This window comes from Aspergillus udagawae, assembly GCF_001078395.1.
Source record: "Aspergillus udagawae IFM 46973 DNA, scaffold_1, whole genome shotgun sequence".
Classification (NCBI taxonomy): Eukaryota; Fungi; Ascomycota; class Eurotiomycetes; order Eurotiales; family Aspergillaceae; genus Aspergillus; species Aspergillus udagawae.
The window spans coordinates 1,640,634-1,655,168 of NW_025091264.1; the positions used below are offsets into that span (position 1 = coordinate 1,640,634).

The 14,535-nt window shown below is 52.0% G+C and overlaps 7 protein-coding genes across 7 annotated transcripts; 5 read left to right on the forward strand and 2 right to left on the reverse strand.

The window, feature by feature from the left end:
• Nucleotides 1-330: 330 nt before the first annotated feature.
• Aud_000542 (protein transporter TIM17) lies at nucleotides 331-1,022 on the forward strand (the record flags this gene model as incomplete). Its single annotated transcript, XM_043286051.1, has 4 exons — nucleotides 331-399; nucleotides 473-671; nucleotides 758-912; nucleotides 981-1,022. The coding sequence occupies 4 exons, from the start codon at nucleotides 331-333 to the stop codon at nucleotides 1,020-1,022; spliced, it is 465 nt and encodes a 154-aa protein (XP_043141986.1).
• A 698-nt stretch (nucleotides 1,023-1,720) lies between these two features.
• Aud_000543 (isoaspartyl peptidase/L-asparaginase) lies at nucleotides 1,721-3,115 on the forward strand (the record flags this gene model as incomplete). The annotated part of the gene is made up of 1 exon (XM_043286052.1): nucleotides 1,721-3,115. One exon carries the CDS (start codon nucleotides 1,721-1,723, stop codon nucleotides 3,113-3,115), a length of 1,395 nt encoding a protein of 464 aa, XP_043141987.1.
• Nucleotides 3,116-3,220: 105 nt separating this feature from the next.
• Aud_000544 (cytochrome P450) lies at nucleotides 3,221-4,966 on the reverse strand (the record flags this gene model as incomplete). Its single annotated transcript, XM_043286053.1, has 3 exons — nucleotides 3,221-4,378; nucleotides 4,438-4,713; nucleotides 4,766-4,966. The coding sequence occupies 3 exons, from the start codon at nucleotides 4,964-4,966 to the stop codon at nucleotides 3,221-3,223; spliced, it is 1,635 nt and encodes a 544-aa protein (XP_043141988.1).
• A 1,631-nt stretch (nucleotides 4,967-6,597) lies between these two features.
• On the forward strand, nucleotides 6,598-7,408 carry Aud_000545 (uncharacterized protein; the record flags this gene model as incomplete). The annotated part of the gene is made up of 3 exons (XM_043286054.1): nucleotides 6,598-6,755; nucleotides 6,806-7,180; nucleotides 7,243-7,408. 3 exons carry the CDS (start codon nucleotides 6,598-6,600, stop codon nucleotides 7,406-7,408), a joined length of 699 nt encoding a protein of 232 aa, XP_043141989.1.
• A 1,070-nt stretch (nucleotides 7,409-8,478) lies between these two features.
• On the forward strand, nucleotides 8,479-9,398 carry Aud_000546 (putative RTA1 domain protein; the record flags this gene model as incomplete). Its single annotated transcript, XM_043286055.1, has 2 exons — nucleotides 8,479-8,758; nucleotides 8,815-9,398. 2 exons carry the CDS (start codon nucleotides 8,479-8,481, stop codon nucleotides 9,396-9,398), a joined length of 864 nt encoding a protein of 287 aa, XP_043141990.1.
• A 1,819-nt stretch (nucleotides 9,399-11,217) lies between these two features.
• Nucleotides 11,218-12,342, forward strand: Aud_000547 (putative lipase/esterase; the record flags this gene model as incomplete). Its single annotated transcript, XM_043286056.1, has 1 exon — nucleotides 11,218-12,342. One exon carries the CDS (start codon nucleotides 11,218-11,220, stop codon nucleotides 12,340-12,342), a length of 1,125 nt encoding a protein of 374 aa, XP_043141991.1.
• Nucleotides 12,343-12,590: 248 nt separating this feature from the next.
• Nucleotides 12,591-14,304, reverse strand: Aud_000548 (argininosuccinate synthase; the record flags this gene model as incomplete). The annotated part of the gene is made up of 9 exons (XM_043286057.1): nucleotides 12,591-12,878; nucleotides 12,937-13,012; nucleotides 13,063-13,631; nucleotides 13,690-13,742; nucleotides 13,796-13,867; nucleotides 13,926-13,997; nucleotides 14,069-14,089; nucleotides 14,146-14,187; nucleotides 14,247-14,304. The coding sequence occupies 9 exons, from the start codon at nucleotides 14,302-14,304 to the stop codon at nucleotides 12,591-12,593; spliced, it is 1,251 nt and encodes a 416-aa protein (XP_043141992.1).
• Nucleotides 14,305-14,535: the final 231 nt, after the last annotated feature.

Below are 14,535 nucleotides of genomic sequence, written 5' to 3' on the forward strand. Positions count from 1 at the left end.
AAAAAGCCAAAAGAACCTGTTGCGCTCCGCAAAGCTTCTCCATTGTCCACTTTTCGTCCCCAGCCATATAAGCAGCTCTTCAACTGCTGTTTCCACTACTTCGAAGCAATATCTAACCATTTGATATTGCCGTCAACCTACACAAATCATCAATCGTCCCCACCACGACACCCTGGAACAGTCGACGGCGGCTTTTGACGGAGTGACGCTTCACCGGACCATCGAGGTTACTCAGTCAAAGTAATCTATTGAATCGTCTGGCTACTTGATACATTCGATTATTAGCCTTTTCCTTATACGCTCTTCTGTTTCCTTGCTTCCTATTTCACAATGGATCACTCGAGAGATCCTTGTCCCTGGGTCGCCCTGAGCGATTTCGGTGGTGCTTTCTGCATGGGTGTACGTCTACACTGCTAATGACTCAAGTACTCCTCCGCGAAGACACAAAAACTAATTCGATCATTTGACTTAGGCTATCGGTGGTGCGGTTTGGCACGGTGTGAAGGGTTTCAGAAACAGCCCCTACGGCGAGCGACGGATAGGTGCTATCACAGCCATTAAGGCTCGAGCGCCCGTCCTCGGTGGTAACTTTGGTGTCTGGGGTGGTCTGTTCTCGACGTTCGATTGCGCAATTAAGGGTATCCGGAAGAAGGAGGATCCTTACAATGCTAGTACGTTGACATCCGCATTCCACATCACAAACTGTGGCGATCTTGCACACTTGGATGACATATTCTAACCGTCTTCTTCTCTGCAGTCATCGCTGGTTTCTTCACTGGTGGTTCCCTGGCTGTTCGTGGTGGTGTCAAGGCCGCCAGGAACTCTGCTATCATGTGCGCTGTTTTCCTGGCCGTCATTGAGGGTGTTGGTATTGGGTTCCAGAGAATGATGGCGGACAACACAAAACTAGAGGTATGGAGTCTTGCACTTGCCGCTTTTTACTTTGTTTATGACTCTGGCTGACATCGATGGTTTAATAGCTCCCTCCCCCTCCTCCGTCTTCCGAAAAGGCCATCGCATAAATCACCTAATGTCCTACCGTCGCAGCTACAGTTTACTTCCTCCGCTGTCAGCCGAATTCCCATCTATATCCTATATTATTACGTATCTCTCTTCTCAGGTGTTGGGTCTGGTCATTTCATCTTCAACGAGGCATGGCATAGAGGTTTTTTGCTTTCGTATTGTGCTTCTAGTCCAACTTTTGACTGTCTCTGAGCACTGGTTTTGCCGGCGATGATGGGTTGTACACTTCTGCAATCCTTGTGTTTTCTATTGCTTAGCTCGGAGGCGAAAAGAAGAGCTCTCTGCACAGGTCCCCGGGATTTGTTGGGCACATCCACTTCTTGTACATTAACATGCAGATAAACAGGTCTAATCTGACTTCTCAGCACACATTGATTATCCTATCTTAACATTTGCAGCTGGTGTGGCCAGGATCACCAGGTTTGGAGATTGGCGGAGGGAAACTTTTGCAGAGGGGTAAGGCTGCGGTGTTCGACCGCCGATCAGCCCATGACCCAACAACCTGTCATCATCATCTCGATTGCAGGTTTTCTCGATCGATGAATCTCTGGTTGGTTAAGGTTCTCATTTGTCTGATTGTCTCCTTCAGGATATTTTTGCATCGTGGTGTTTACTGCCTGAGGCTAGATTCGTCATACGCAGCCAGCGTCAATCAACCACCCCCCCTCATGAGCCCCGACTAGCAAAACAAGCGATTATGTCCGACTCCATTCCAGCGACCTTCAAGCCTACCCTCATCCTGCACGGCGGCGCAGGCAACATCCAGCGCTCGACGCTCCCTCCCGACCTCTACGCTCAATACCATGCCTCCCTCCTCTCCTACCTCCGCTCAACGAAAGAGCTCCTGAACAGCGGCGCCAGCGCCCTAGACGCAGCCGTCCACGCCGTCTCATTGCTGGAAGACGACGAGCTCTTCAACTGCGGGCGCGGCAGCGTATTCACCTCGGCAGGGACAATCGAAATGGAAGCGTCTGTGATGGTCACAACTGTCAACAAAACCACCGATGACGAGACACCCGGCTCCGTCAAGCGGGGTGCAGGCGTGATGGGGCTAAGAAACGTCCGAAACCCGATACAGCTTGCGAAGGAGTGTCTCCTCCGTTCAGGCTACGACGCCAACGGCGACCCGACCGGCGACGGGGGCAACATGCATTCGCAGCTCATGGCGCCGTACGTGGAGGACCTGGCTCGGGCGTGGGGGCTGGAGTTCAAGCCGGACGGGTGGTTCTGGACCAAGAGGCGGTGGGAGGAACATCAGCGCGGGCTGAGAGGGGAGGAGGAGCCTGTTTCCATGAGCCAGGGGACGGTCGGGTGCGTGTGTCTCGACCGGTGGGGGAATCTGGCTGTTGCGACGAGTACGGGCGGGCTGACGAATAAGCTTCCTGGGCGGATTGGGGATACGCCGACGCTCGGGGCGGGGTTCTGGGCTGAGGCGTGGGAGGAGGTGTTGCGTGAGGCCGGGGGTATGGTATATCGGTCCTCGATGTCAAACCCGCGCGATGCGGAGGATGCTTCTTCTGGAGCTGCAGCCATTACGAGGATAGTAGCCGATTGTATCCCGCCGATTTTGAACAGGTTGCTGTGGCCGGATACGCGGTTGCCCAGTATGGACATCTACTCGTATGCAGCGCACAGCTCCGAGAAGCAGGCTCTTCTCGAGCAGGAATCTACGCCGCGGCGTGTCAGACGACGAGCTGTTGCGCTGTCAGGGACCGGAAACGGGGACTCCTTCCTCCGCGTGGCGGCGGCTCGCACCGCCTGTGCTATGCTTCGATATTCCCAGTCATCGGTTCCTCGTTCTCTCGCGGAAGCTGTCAGTGCTGTTGCCGGCCCGGATGGAGAACTTGAGCGTTCCGCGGGCCGGAGATGGGGCAAGACTGGGGAAGGTGAGGGTGGCATCATTGGAATCGAGGCCGAGACGGTGTTGGATGCTACTGGTGCAGGTTTGCACGGGGAGCGGAAGAAGGCGCTAAGTCGGGGCAAGGTGGTGTTCGATTTCAATTGCGGGGGGATGTGGCGAGCTTGGGTGGAGGAAGATGCTACTGGGAAGGATGTTGAGAGAGTAATGGTTTTCAGGGAGGAATACCAGTAGCTGGTTGATTATAGCACAATCCATTTCTAGACTCATCTGCCTGAAAGTACCGGCAGCTGCAATCTGGTTCAAGCCACGAGACATGCAATCAATACAGTATGAACTTTACCACCCCTCCAACGGGGTAAATTTAGCCAGCACGCCATCCTTTGGAGCAACCGTGGCCGACAGTCTCAATTCAAGCTTCGCATCGGGGTCCTTCAGTTCCATCTGAAACCGTCCCACAGTGGCAGCAACAAGACAGGCCAGCTCAGCCTTTGCAAATCCCTGTCCAATACAACTTCGCGGGCCATGCAAAAAAGTCAAAAACGAGTAATTACTGCTGGCACCGCCAGTATTCGCTCGCCCCGGACCCAACCACCGCTCAACGTTGAATTGGTCCGCGTCAGGACCCCACAATTCCTTACTGTGGTTGATGACTTCCGGAGCTACGAGTATCCTCGTGCCCTTGGGAATAGGGTATCCGAGGAGCGTGGTGTCTTCGGCCGCATCGCGCACGGTGCTCGGGACAGAAGGGTGGAAGCGGAAGACCTCGTTGCAGAAGGCGTTGAGGTAAGGGAGGGAGTCGAGCGTGGCTGCGGAGAGGGGCTCGGGGTGCTCGGGCGAGATGGGAGGAAGGTGAGCGCGGATTTCCTCGCGGAGGCGCGTCTGCACGTCCGGGTGCTTGCACAGGGCGTAAACTGACCACTGGAGGGCTGAGGAGGTGGTTTCGTGGCCGGCGGCGAGGAAGGTCATCATTTGATCTACGAGTTCCTCTTCAGTGAAGGCGCCGCTTTCCAGTGCCACGGAGACAATGTCGGTTCCGGCTTCGGCGGATGTTTGGTTCTTCATCTTTGCTTCCCTTTTGCGGATCATTTGGCGGGCTACGTCGCGGATATAGAGGGAGCTTTCGTGAATCTCGCGGTTCCGCCTCAGGGGGAGGCGTTGCACGACTCCAAGGCCCGCGATTAGGACGCCGATGACGAAGAGGATACGCGTTGCGAGCCACGGCTCTTCGAGGAGCCGCCGGTAGTGCTTGGTGAGTTCATTGTTAGAATCATGCAGAGAATCAAAGTCATGGTTCATTCCTGCGACGCCGATGATGTCTAGAGTTGCTCTACTAGCCCATTCGCTCACGCGAACAATATTGTCTTTGGCGTCTGCTCGGTTATGGAGGTCTTTCTCGATCAGCTTGACCATCTCAATGCTCTTGGACCAGAAAGTCGGGTAGAGGTTCTTTATGTGGCGGTAGGAGAAAGCCGGCATAAGATTCTTTCGTTGTTTCTGCACAATGCAGCTCCGTGAGTCTGGGATGCGCGTTCAGATCAGCAAAGAGCGCTCACCTTATGCTCGTCTCCCTCAACAAGAAGCACGCCATGCTTTCCTGTAACGCGTGCAAGGCTTTGCCTTACGATCGGAGGCTTGGGAAACTCGTATACCTTCGTGACAAGGAGCTCACTCAGGGCTTTAGGGTTCGTCAGCAATACACGCTCGAGGTTGCCCACGATATAGTAACGAATTAATCCGTCGTTGGGCACTTTGTGTGCCCATTCTATCATCTGTTCGAACGGCGATTCGATGAGATATGAGCTCGTATTTCCAGTAAGCCATGACCAGGCCTGTTGTGATAGGTTTAGAACCTGTTCAGTCCGCGCAATGAAGGAATCTTACCGGAGGTGTGGGAATTTGTTTTATAGGAGTGAAGAACCTAGGGTACAGGACGAGGGCATAGATGATCCTGAAGCAAGTAACAGCCAGAGACAGCACAGCGAATGTCGCCGTTGGTGAATTAAAGATCGTATATTGAGGTCTCATGTAGACGGAGGCTGCGATGGCAAGGTAAATTGCCGGCCATGGGATCTTGACCGTCATCTTGAATAGGCGATGGAGAGACCTTATGACAACCTGGCTGAGGGAGTGAAATCAATTGCTCAAAAACCAAAGAAATGCCAGGTTGTGTTGACTTGCGAGTATCGAATATCGCGTAGGAGTATACGGGGGTTGCCTGATTCGGTCAAGAAATGACTTCAGGGTGTCTAAGAGGTCGCTAGCACTCTGCCATGAAAAGCTCGCCTAGAAAGCGTGTGTCCTTGCGTTGAAGGCGCCAAAACCGAGGCTCTTGGTGACACTTGGTCGCTATTCACAAGACTACGAAGGAGTAGCTCTCGACTAGAAGCTCCAGAAGTTGCGAACTAGTAGATTGTTGATGGTGGGTTCGATAAACTGCATTTCATCCCTGGCTTTTAGACACAGACATCGAGCAGCCTATAGACTTGAGTTTGAGTCGGGCCCTTTTGCGATGTTGTAAGGTCGGGTGGTGAGGGCAATAGTAGGAGACAAATCGGATGAATCGATCTACCCGACTTGATCATCGTCATCATGGTGGGCCAACTCGGCTTTTTAATGGACACTGAATGCGACTAATGACTGTCATCATTCTAGGCACCATTCAATAGGAGTAGGCTAATTTGACTAGATCCTCTCGCTTGCAAGCTTGACACCTTGGCAATCCGGATAGTCTTATTGACACGGCCTCGATGGATGAGTTATGAAGACGCATAAAACCGGAGCTGCAGCCCACGTTGATGCAGACACGTGATTCTATAATCAATAGAAGGGACACGATACTGTTCTGCCAATACTGCCAGACCGAAAGTTGCTTCAAAGCTGTATGGAAAAGGCCCATGATCTGTCGCGCCTGATGAAGATTCTGTGGTGAGAAAGATACACAGTCGAAGGGAGAGTCTATTTGCACCGGAACTGATAATAAAGTGTAATATCTCCGACTAAGATGTCGCCGAAAAGACATATATAGACAGAGGACCAGAAATGTCGCCGAGCTTGTATATGCCATTTTGAATCGATAATTATCATTGCCATACAAATTGGATGACCGCCTTTTCAAGAATAATACCCGACATTTCCATTCTCCCAGTATCTGAGCAGCAATGACCGATCACCCAAGAGACTGAGACGGGCCATGGCTCATCACCGCGCCTGGAATCCGCGTATCTCGCTCCCATGAATGGATGGAGACTCTGGGTGACTATACTAGCGTAGGACTCCAGCAGCAGCGGGGATTGTGTCGAACCCCCTAACTCTGGCCAGGCTGTTCCTGGGAATGACGATTGTCTCGACAGCCCTCGTCACCATTGCCTTGGAGCTGGGGAATTACAACAAGTCAAACTGGATTGTGGTGTCATATCTATTCTCCTACACTGGTTCGTAATACATCTTCTGCTTCTGACTTCTTAAAGCTCACTGGCACCGGACAGGCTTCCTCATCATCTACGCCAGATGCAGCGACATATTTGGTCGAAAGTCCGCCTTCCTCAGCGCGCTGGTCATCTTCACAGTATTCTCCATTGCGTGTGGAGTGACTCGTACGGTAGACCAATTGTGGGTAACTGACCTTGCTCTCTACCGCTGCTTCGTGTTGTTTACGGACTTATAGGATCGTGTTCCGCGCGCTGCAGGGCATTGGAGGCGCCGGCATCTACAGCATGGTCATGGCTGTTATGGCCGAAGTGACTCCTGTTGATGTGACCGGCCCAGTGACCGGGCTGATGAGTTCCATCTTTGCCCTCTCCAGCATCCTGGGTCCCGTTCTCGGAGGTGTACTCACTTCCCGAACGACGTGGCGATGGGTATTCTACTTGAAGTAAGTACCTCGTCCTTCTACCCAAAAGCCCATATATAAATGACCAACAGTAATGCCAGCATTCCCGGTGGCGGTCTCGCAATAGCGCTTGTTCTTTGGGTGTTTCCCCGAAACGATGGGCGGCTGCAGATTTCATTATCGAGCGTAAACCGTCTTGACTGGCCGGGAATTGCGCTGTCTTTGGCAGGATTGATATTCATCATTCTTGCGCTGGAAGAAGGTGGCGGCGACTATGGGTGGAACAGTGGTCTGATCATCGCCTCGTTTGCTCTGTGCGGAATCTGTTGGATTGCATTCGTGATCTGGGAGGTATTCTTGGGATTTGCTGCACATAAGAAGCACCTTGGGTTTTCCTTTGCACGGGTGATGCTGCCTGTGTTCCCAGTATGGCTCCTGAGGCGTCGCATCGTCACTGCCTGTTTACTGTACGTCGATATGCCCTTGCTTGAATCACTGGAGAGGATCTGGTCGCTCATTGACGCTGTAGATCTGCATTTCTCGCCGACTTCCCGTTCATGGTACTCATCGTGTACCTCCCACGGCGCTTCAAGATCCAGGACGACCTGACCCCGGTGGCGTCGGGAATCCGCATGCCCACTCCTGGGCAGGCTAGGACCATTATCAAGCCCTCAGAGGCCACAGCCCAGGTATGATTTTAGTATAAACACTAGCAAGGATCGCTGAGCGATTTATCTCGGGAGTAAGACGGGGGAGTAGCCTTCCCCAAAAGCGATGGGCTAATTGTAGTCCCAATGTACTATGCTTTATCGGGAGCCTTATTGCAATATAAGCCAAAAAAAAAGGGCTTATATAGGTCAAGAATGCTATCTCTGCCAGATATCTTACAGCGTTGGAAGAAAGCAGATCAAAGTATTGGGGCCCTATTGCATTGGAATGGACTCTGTTCACAGAGAGGCATGCGACGCATGCCACTATCTAAAGGTGAGGTGCTCCTCTGCTACTGGTAGCATGGGTGCCTGTTGGAATTGCCAGAAACACGGCCGACGATGCATTTCAGTCCGCGCAAAGAGATGGGACAACCGCGAAAGTCGAAACTCTCGAGATCTCAAGAGGAGGAGGCTCGAGATGGGGGCATCGAGCCAGAAGAGAGGCTGGAGGAAAGGACACAAGCAGGAATTGGACAGCTCAGCTACTAGCACTCGGACTAGTGCAGAGATGAACACTCGCCTAACGGAGATGAACATCAATTGCCGTCGACATGATACGGATGCAAGGTATGGAGCAGACACTATGGAGGAGTATATGTAGAGATAGTGATAACCCCAAAATGAGATCCACATAGACTCCGGGGATCGAGTGGATGCTGACGAGGTGTCATCTTTGCCAAGGTCAACCCATGCAAGACCTGTATCTCATCTCGGTGCCTTTTGGGGCCCAACAGAGAGGCTGACCACCAATGTGTCGGGCCCGGCTCGGCCACATTTTCCCAACATTTGCCGTTCTTGGATTGTTCGAGGCTGACATGTTAATAAGAGTTGTACTAAGAGAGAAAGACAAAGGAGGTGCTTATTATTATTATTATAGTGCCCCCAGTCTGATCACTAGCGCCCATCCCCCGTCATCATCTACACCTCTTGCATTCTCTGCCCTGGTTCCCCTGACAGATACAGTTATCTGGTGTACGTTCGTCCATTGCCAACCTACTTGATATTCCTTCCGTATACTGCTTTTCTGCCTTAAGTCTGCGACCTGAGACGCGACCATGGAGAAAAATCCCGATTGCCTTCCCTATAGCCCGAATATTCCCACTCCCTTCGGCTATCGCCCCTCCCTTGTGGCCGGTATTATCTTCATAATTCTCTTCTTGGGTGTGACAATTGTCCATGTGTGGCAGGCCTTTCGGCATAGAAATATCTGGCTTGGGCTAGCCTTCTCCCTAGGTGCATTCGGCGAATTTGTCGGATGGTTAGGCCGTACCGTGGCGTATCGCTGTCCGTATTCTGTCAAGCTGCTCGAGATGCAGCTGGCCGCATTAATCATGGGTAGATCTTCAATTTCCTTTTCACTGTCGGGAAGCTATCTATAACGATATGAACAGCCCCCGCTTTCACGACAGCCGGCATCTACGGCGTCCTGAGCCTGATGATCCCCATCATCGGACAGGACAAGTCCCCCTTGCGACCGAACCTCTACCTCATCATCTTCATGACGGTTGATTTCTTCAGTCTCCTCCTCCAGGCCGTCGGCGGTGGTCTTGCTGGCGCCGCATTCAGCCAGAACACCTCCCCCTGGCCGGGAACCTACACGATGGTGGCTGGGATAATCTGGCAACTGGTCTCGACCTGCGTCTTTGCTACATTGCTTGAGTACGTGATCTACCGTGGCCTAGGCCCGATTGCGCGGAATCAAGCCCTGCGGCGGATCTCGCTGTCGTTGATGATTGCGGTTACGTGTATGGTGGCGCGGGGCGTGTATCGGAGCATGGAGTTGATGAATGGGTGGCGGGGGTATCTGTTTACGCACGAGGTGTATGCGATTATTCTCGATGCGGCATTGATGTTCATTGCGAGTTTGGTGCTGTGTGTTTGGAACCCAGCGGCTTTGATCCTGGATGCGAGGGAGAATGCGAGAAGGATGCAAGCTGGGGTGGAATTGAGACATGAGCAGGGTGCAAAGAAGTGATCGTCTTTCAAGATATCTACAGTACATACATAATGGAGACTCAACACAGTGTATTATCATTATCAACAAACATGACAGGGTAATAACTAAGGGTAACTAGGTAACTAGGCAACTAATGTTTAACAAACTGACTATCCTCCTCTGAACAGTGGATCCAAGAGTTACGCGCCAGAACAATGGATGTGTTTGTCACACTTTTGATATTACAGCTCTCCAGTCTGAGGTGTCTCTATCTAGGCAAGAATTATGCCTGAGAGAGCCACCTTATGGGCATAATGCTCTGTTCAGCCCTCTGTAAGGATTACTAAAATAGCTATCTCCCTTCCTTTACACATCTCCAAGATATGTCAGTTGTATATCCTGACCTTAGTATTAATATTCATAGGTTCGTAAATGTTCGGAATACAGCCGATGTCCTGTCCCTGTTCTACTTACTTTTAGTTAAACAGATAATAACCTTAGTTAATAACCCTGCTACCACTTTCATATGGCCCACGAAATATCCACTAAATCTATCAAAAACTTGGCTGTCCTTGAGGGTTGAGCTGACCTTTATAGACTTAATGTACCATCAAAACAGTTACTTAAGGTCCTTAAGTGTAGGGACTGGATGTTCCTTTCTAACTTTATAGTCCTTAGGCATTCCCTTCTCTACGACTAGGAACCCATTAAGGATTACTTAAGCTGGTGTAGGTCTAATATCAGAGTTATGGATACTTACTCCTTATATATGCGCACCCGCTTCCTGTATGCCTCTCGTATCTCTAGAGATGCTCTACATAAGCTCTGTTAAGCATCCTTCTCTAGATAGGCATTAGGATTATAACCTCACTGCTTATAAAGTTGATGGTGCTCCTCCTATCTCTTCTCTTCGCGGGCAGTCTTTTAAGCATTAGAAAGGCCGGCCATACTAGAAGACTGAAATGGAGATAGAAGTAGTAACAGAGTATAGACACAGGGTAAGTAGAAGTATAATTAACAGAAGACCTGGAAAGTTGAAGTTTCCCCATTAGCAAGCTTAGGAAATGCCATTTTATACATGCGTAACATGGGGGGCGCCGGGGAAACACTGGGTAATCCTCCATTTGATTATTTTTGATCCATCTAAGCCTGCCCCTGCGCGTGAGACTATGATGAACAGAGTCCAAGCTAAGACACTAAGTGCCCTGGCCTTTGTGATGCCCTCATGAAAGTGATGGTGGATCTCATGGATCTCCCCAGCTTTAGGTGTAATGCAGTTTAGAGAGCACAAAAGTGTCATGTGATTCCCCATGTGGGTGGGTGCTTGAGCTGATCCAGATTACTCAGGCGGGATCAATGAGTAGTCTGGGAGCTGCTGGAGTGGTTGGTGTGTGCTTAATGAGTGTTCAGTGAGTGTTCGATGAGTGCCTGGAGCTCTCAGGGCGCTCTCACATGCAGCCCTCATAAAAGCAGCGGCACCCGTATTAGGCAATCGAACGGGAATTGCAGAAAAACTGTCCAGTTATATACTAATGACTGTCATCATTCTAGGCACCATTCAATATGATTAGGCTAATTTGACTAGATCCTCTCGCTTGCAAGCTTGACACCTTGGCAATCCGGATAGGCTTATTGACATGGCCTCGATGGATGGGTTATGAAGATGCATAAAACCGGAGCTGTAGCCTTTGTTGATGCAGGCACGTGATTCTATATCTCAGAATCTCAAGTCCATCAACATTACCATCCATCTTCTTGGGGGTAGCAGAAATGACTCTCTTCCACCGCTAGCTGATATATTTAGGATAAAAACTGACAGAGTCGCTGAGTAACACATATCGCCGACGCTGTTACACAAATGACAGCCCTCGGAGCAAAAAGCCATAACCCGCCGCGGCTCACCCTGCTCCAAAGACTCCAACTACTCGCAAGGGTCCTCGTTTCCCTTCCCCGTTTCATCTTCGGCATCACCCGGGACCTCGTCTTCAACCGGGACTCCGTCTCCTTCAGAACAATCTGGATGAGAAACACCGCCCGCGTAGCCGACACGCTCCCGCTCCCCCAGGCACGCGCACTCCAACGACCATCAGGACGCACCATCGCCTCACTCTGTGAAGCCCACCACCTCCGCCATGAGACCGTCGAACTAGACGCAGGCAGCGCCTTCCCCCGCGCAACCCTGCACTTTATCGACTGTGACCCCACCGCGCGCAGCGCCAGCGGGAACGGGAGCGGGAACGTCCTCGTCTATTTCCACGGCGGAGGGTACATCACTCCCCTGTCCGCAGGCCACTTCAAGTTCGCGCGCGCAGCCGCGCAGAGACTAAATGCGAAATGCGCCCTGCTTGAGTACACCCTTGCGCCGGACCTCAAGTACCCCGGCCAACTGGCGCAGGCGGCCGCCGCGCTGCGGTACCTGCTGCAGTACCATACTGCCGCGGACGTCACGATAGCGGGCGACTCGGCGGGCGGGAATCTCGCGCTGGCGGTTCTGGCGCATCTTCGGGAACCGCATCCGCTTGTCCGGCCTGTTTTTGAGGGCGGGGATCACCAGCAGCAGCAGCAGCAGCTCCGCGCGGCGCTCTGTATCAGTCCCCGCTGCGCGAATGAGTGCTCCGCTGCGAGCTATACGTATAACGCTTCTAAGGATATTGTTAGTAAGGCGTCGATGAAGATGTTCAATTCGCACTGGGAGCCTGTGAAGGAGGAGGTTTGGGCGACTCCGCTGGCTGGAACGAAGGATTTTTGGGGATCTGTTCCTGCTAAGAAGGTTCTGCTGCTTGCAGGTACGGACGAGGTCTATGTGGATGATATCCGGCAGTTTGGCGAGTTGCTCGGGTCATCGAGCCGGGTTGACACGGAGCTTGTTCTGTGTACCGAAGAGATCCATGTGCAGGCTATTCGTGACATAGCCGTGGATAATTGGGATGGTGTTATGCTGAAGGTTGCTCTCAACTGGCTACAGAACCTGGGGGAAAACTAAATGACCCGGGGATTATTGTTGCCACCTTCGGAAAGGGGTTTGCGCTGCATAGAGCAAGACGATACTTAGTCATGATAGATTACGATAGACGGCATGCCCGTGATGATGCATCGTTCAAGGGTGATCATTCATTCTTTTGTATTCCGTTACACGTCAAGTGCTCAAATAGATGTATAATATAAAACAAGATACCCGAAAAGACCCAAGGCCGCAAGCAGCCCATCCTAAATTATCCTCAAACATGCGCTTTACATCTTCTCGCCGTTGGCCTGCTTCATCTGGCCGTACTTCTTCAGACGGATAGCGGACACGCCAATGAAGCCGGTGGTTTCGGTGGGAGCAAAGTCACCAATCTCGTCCATGCTGGACTCGGACATGTCGTACAGCTTCTCGGTCTCGGAGGAACGGCCGAGAATGGAAACGCTGCCCTTGTAGGCGCGGCAACGGACCTGTCCGTTGACGGTCTTCTGGGAAGCAGTGATGGAAGACTCGAGGAATTCCCGCTCGGGAGAGAAGTAGAGACCGTTGTAGAGGAGCTGAGACGCAGTTAGCAGTCAACCCTACAAACTAGAATTCGGCCTGGCAGGGACAAACCTTGGAGTAGTTGTAGGTGACGAATTGGTCACGCAGAGCACGGACTTCACGGTCCAGAACCAGACCTTCCAGATCACTGTGGTCGAATTAGAGACAGCCGGGAAAAGACAGGTTGAGGAAACTCACATGTGAGCAGCGCGCAGACAGGTGAGACCAGGGGTCTCGTAGCAACCACGAGACTTGATACCGATGAAACGGTTCTCAACAATGTCAATACGACCAACGCCGTTGCGGCGAGCAATAGCGTTGGCGGTCAGGAACAGGTCGACAGCGTCGGTAGCGACCTTCTTCTGGCCACCCTCAGTGTATTCCAGCTTGACGGGAATACCCTTCTCGAAGTGGACAGTGAAATCCTCGGGCTGGTCAGGGGCGGTGAGAGGGTCCTGGGTGAGCTTCCACATGTCGGAGGGGGGAGTGACGTCGGGGTCCTCAAGGATACCGGCCTCGTAGGAGCAGTGGGCCAAGTTCTCGTCCATAGACCAGGGCTTGGACTTGGTGGAGGTCACGGGAATGCCCTTCTCGGCGGCGTAGGAGAGCAGGTCGTTGCGACCGGCGAAGCGGTTGTAGAAAGCAGGGTCACGCCAAGGGGCAATGACCTTGATATCGGGCTGCAGGGCGTAGAAGGCAAGCTCGAAACGGACCTGGTCGTTACCCTTGCCGGTGCAACCGTGGGAAACAGCGAAGCATCCTTCCCTCTGTACAATCCTCGTCAATGTGCGATTCTAGTATAGTAAAAGCAGCAGGGGAACCAACCTTGGCGACCTCGATCTGAGCACGAGCAATGACGGGACGGGCCAGAGAAGTTCCTTCCAAGGAAATTAACATCAACACAGTTTTCTTTTTGGTACCCGTGACATACCCAGAAGGTAGACGTTCTCGTAGATAGCATTGCAGGCAATGGCGGGGAAGCAGAGCTGCTCAATGAACTCCCCTACATTGCTGTTAGATTCCATTGTGAACACCCAGGCAAATCTCTCGAGTATACATACGGCGGAGGTCGGCAATCTCGCACTTGACGGCACCAAGCTTCAGAGCCTTCTCCCGGATAGCGTCAAAGTCCTCTGGACGAGCGATGAGTCAGAACCTCAAAATCGGACTAATTCGCAGTTCGAATCTCGCATTGATGAATTACCTTCCTGGCCAACATCGGCAGCTATTGAAAAAGTCAGCTATGCTTTCCTCGTTGTCCAAAGTTCGAATCCGTCTTACTGAAAGCAACAACCTCGTAGCCCTCGTCAATGAGCCATTTCACTAGAACCGGTGGTCAGCACGGGCCCATAACACCGCTGGTGAAAGTGTGGGGCAATTACAGATGACACTGGTGTCGAGACCACCGCTGAAGGCGACGCAAACCTTTCCTTTCGACATGGTTGAGATGTGTGATGGAGCAATTGATGGGGAGAAAATCAAGAGCAGGAGAGGGAAACAATTGGAGAGGGAATGGAGCTTGTGGGGGGTATTTAAAGACTGGATTGAGTCATTCCCTCCAGTTTGGGAGAAAAAGTTTTGGCGGGAGACGTACCTCTGTACCTGGCGGTCTGGGGCACTGCCTGTTTGGGACTAGGGCGCTTGGCACCGCCGAAATCGCTCTGTGCGATA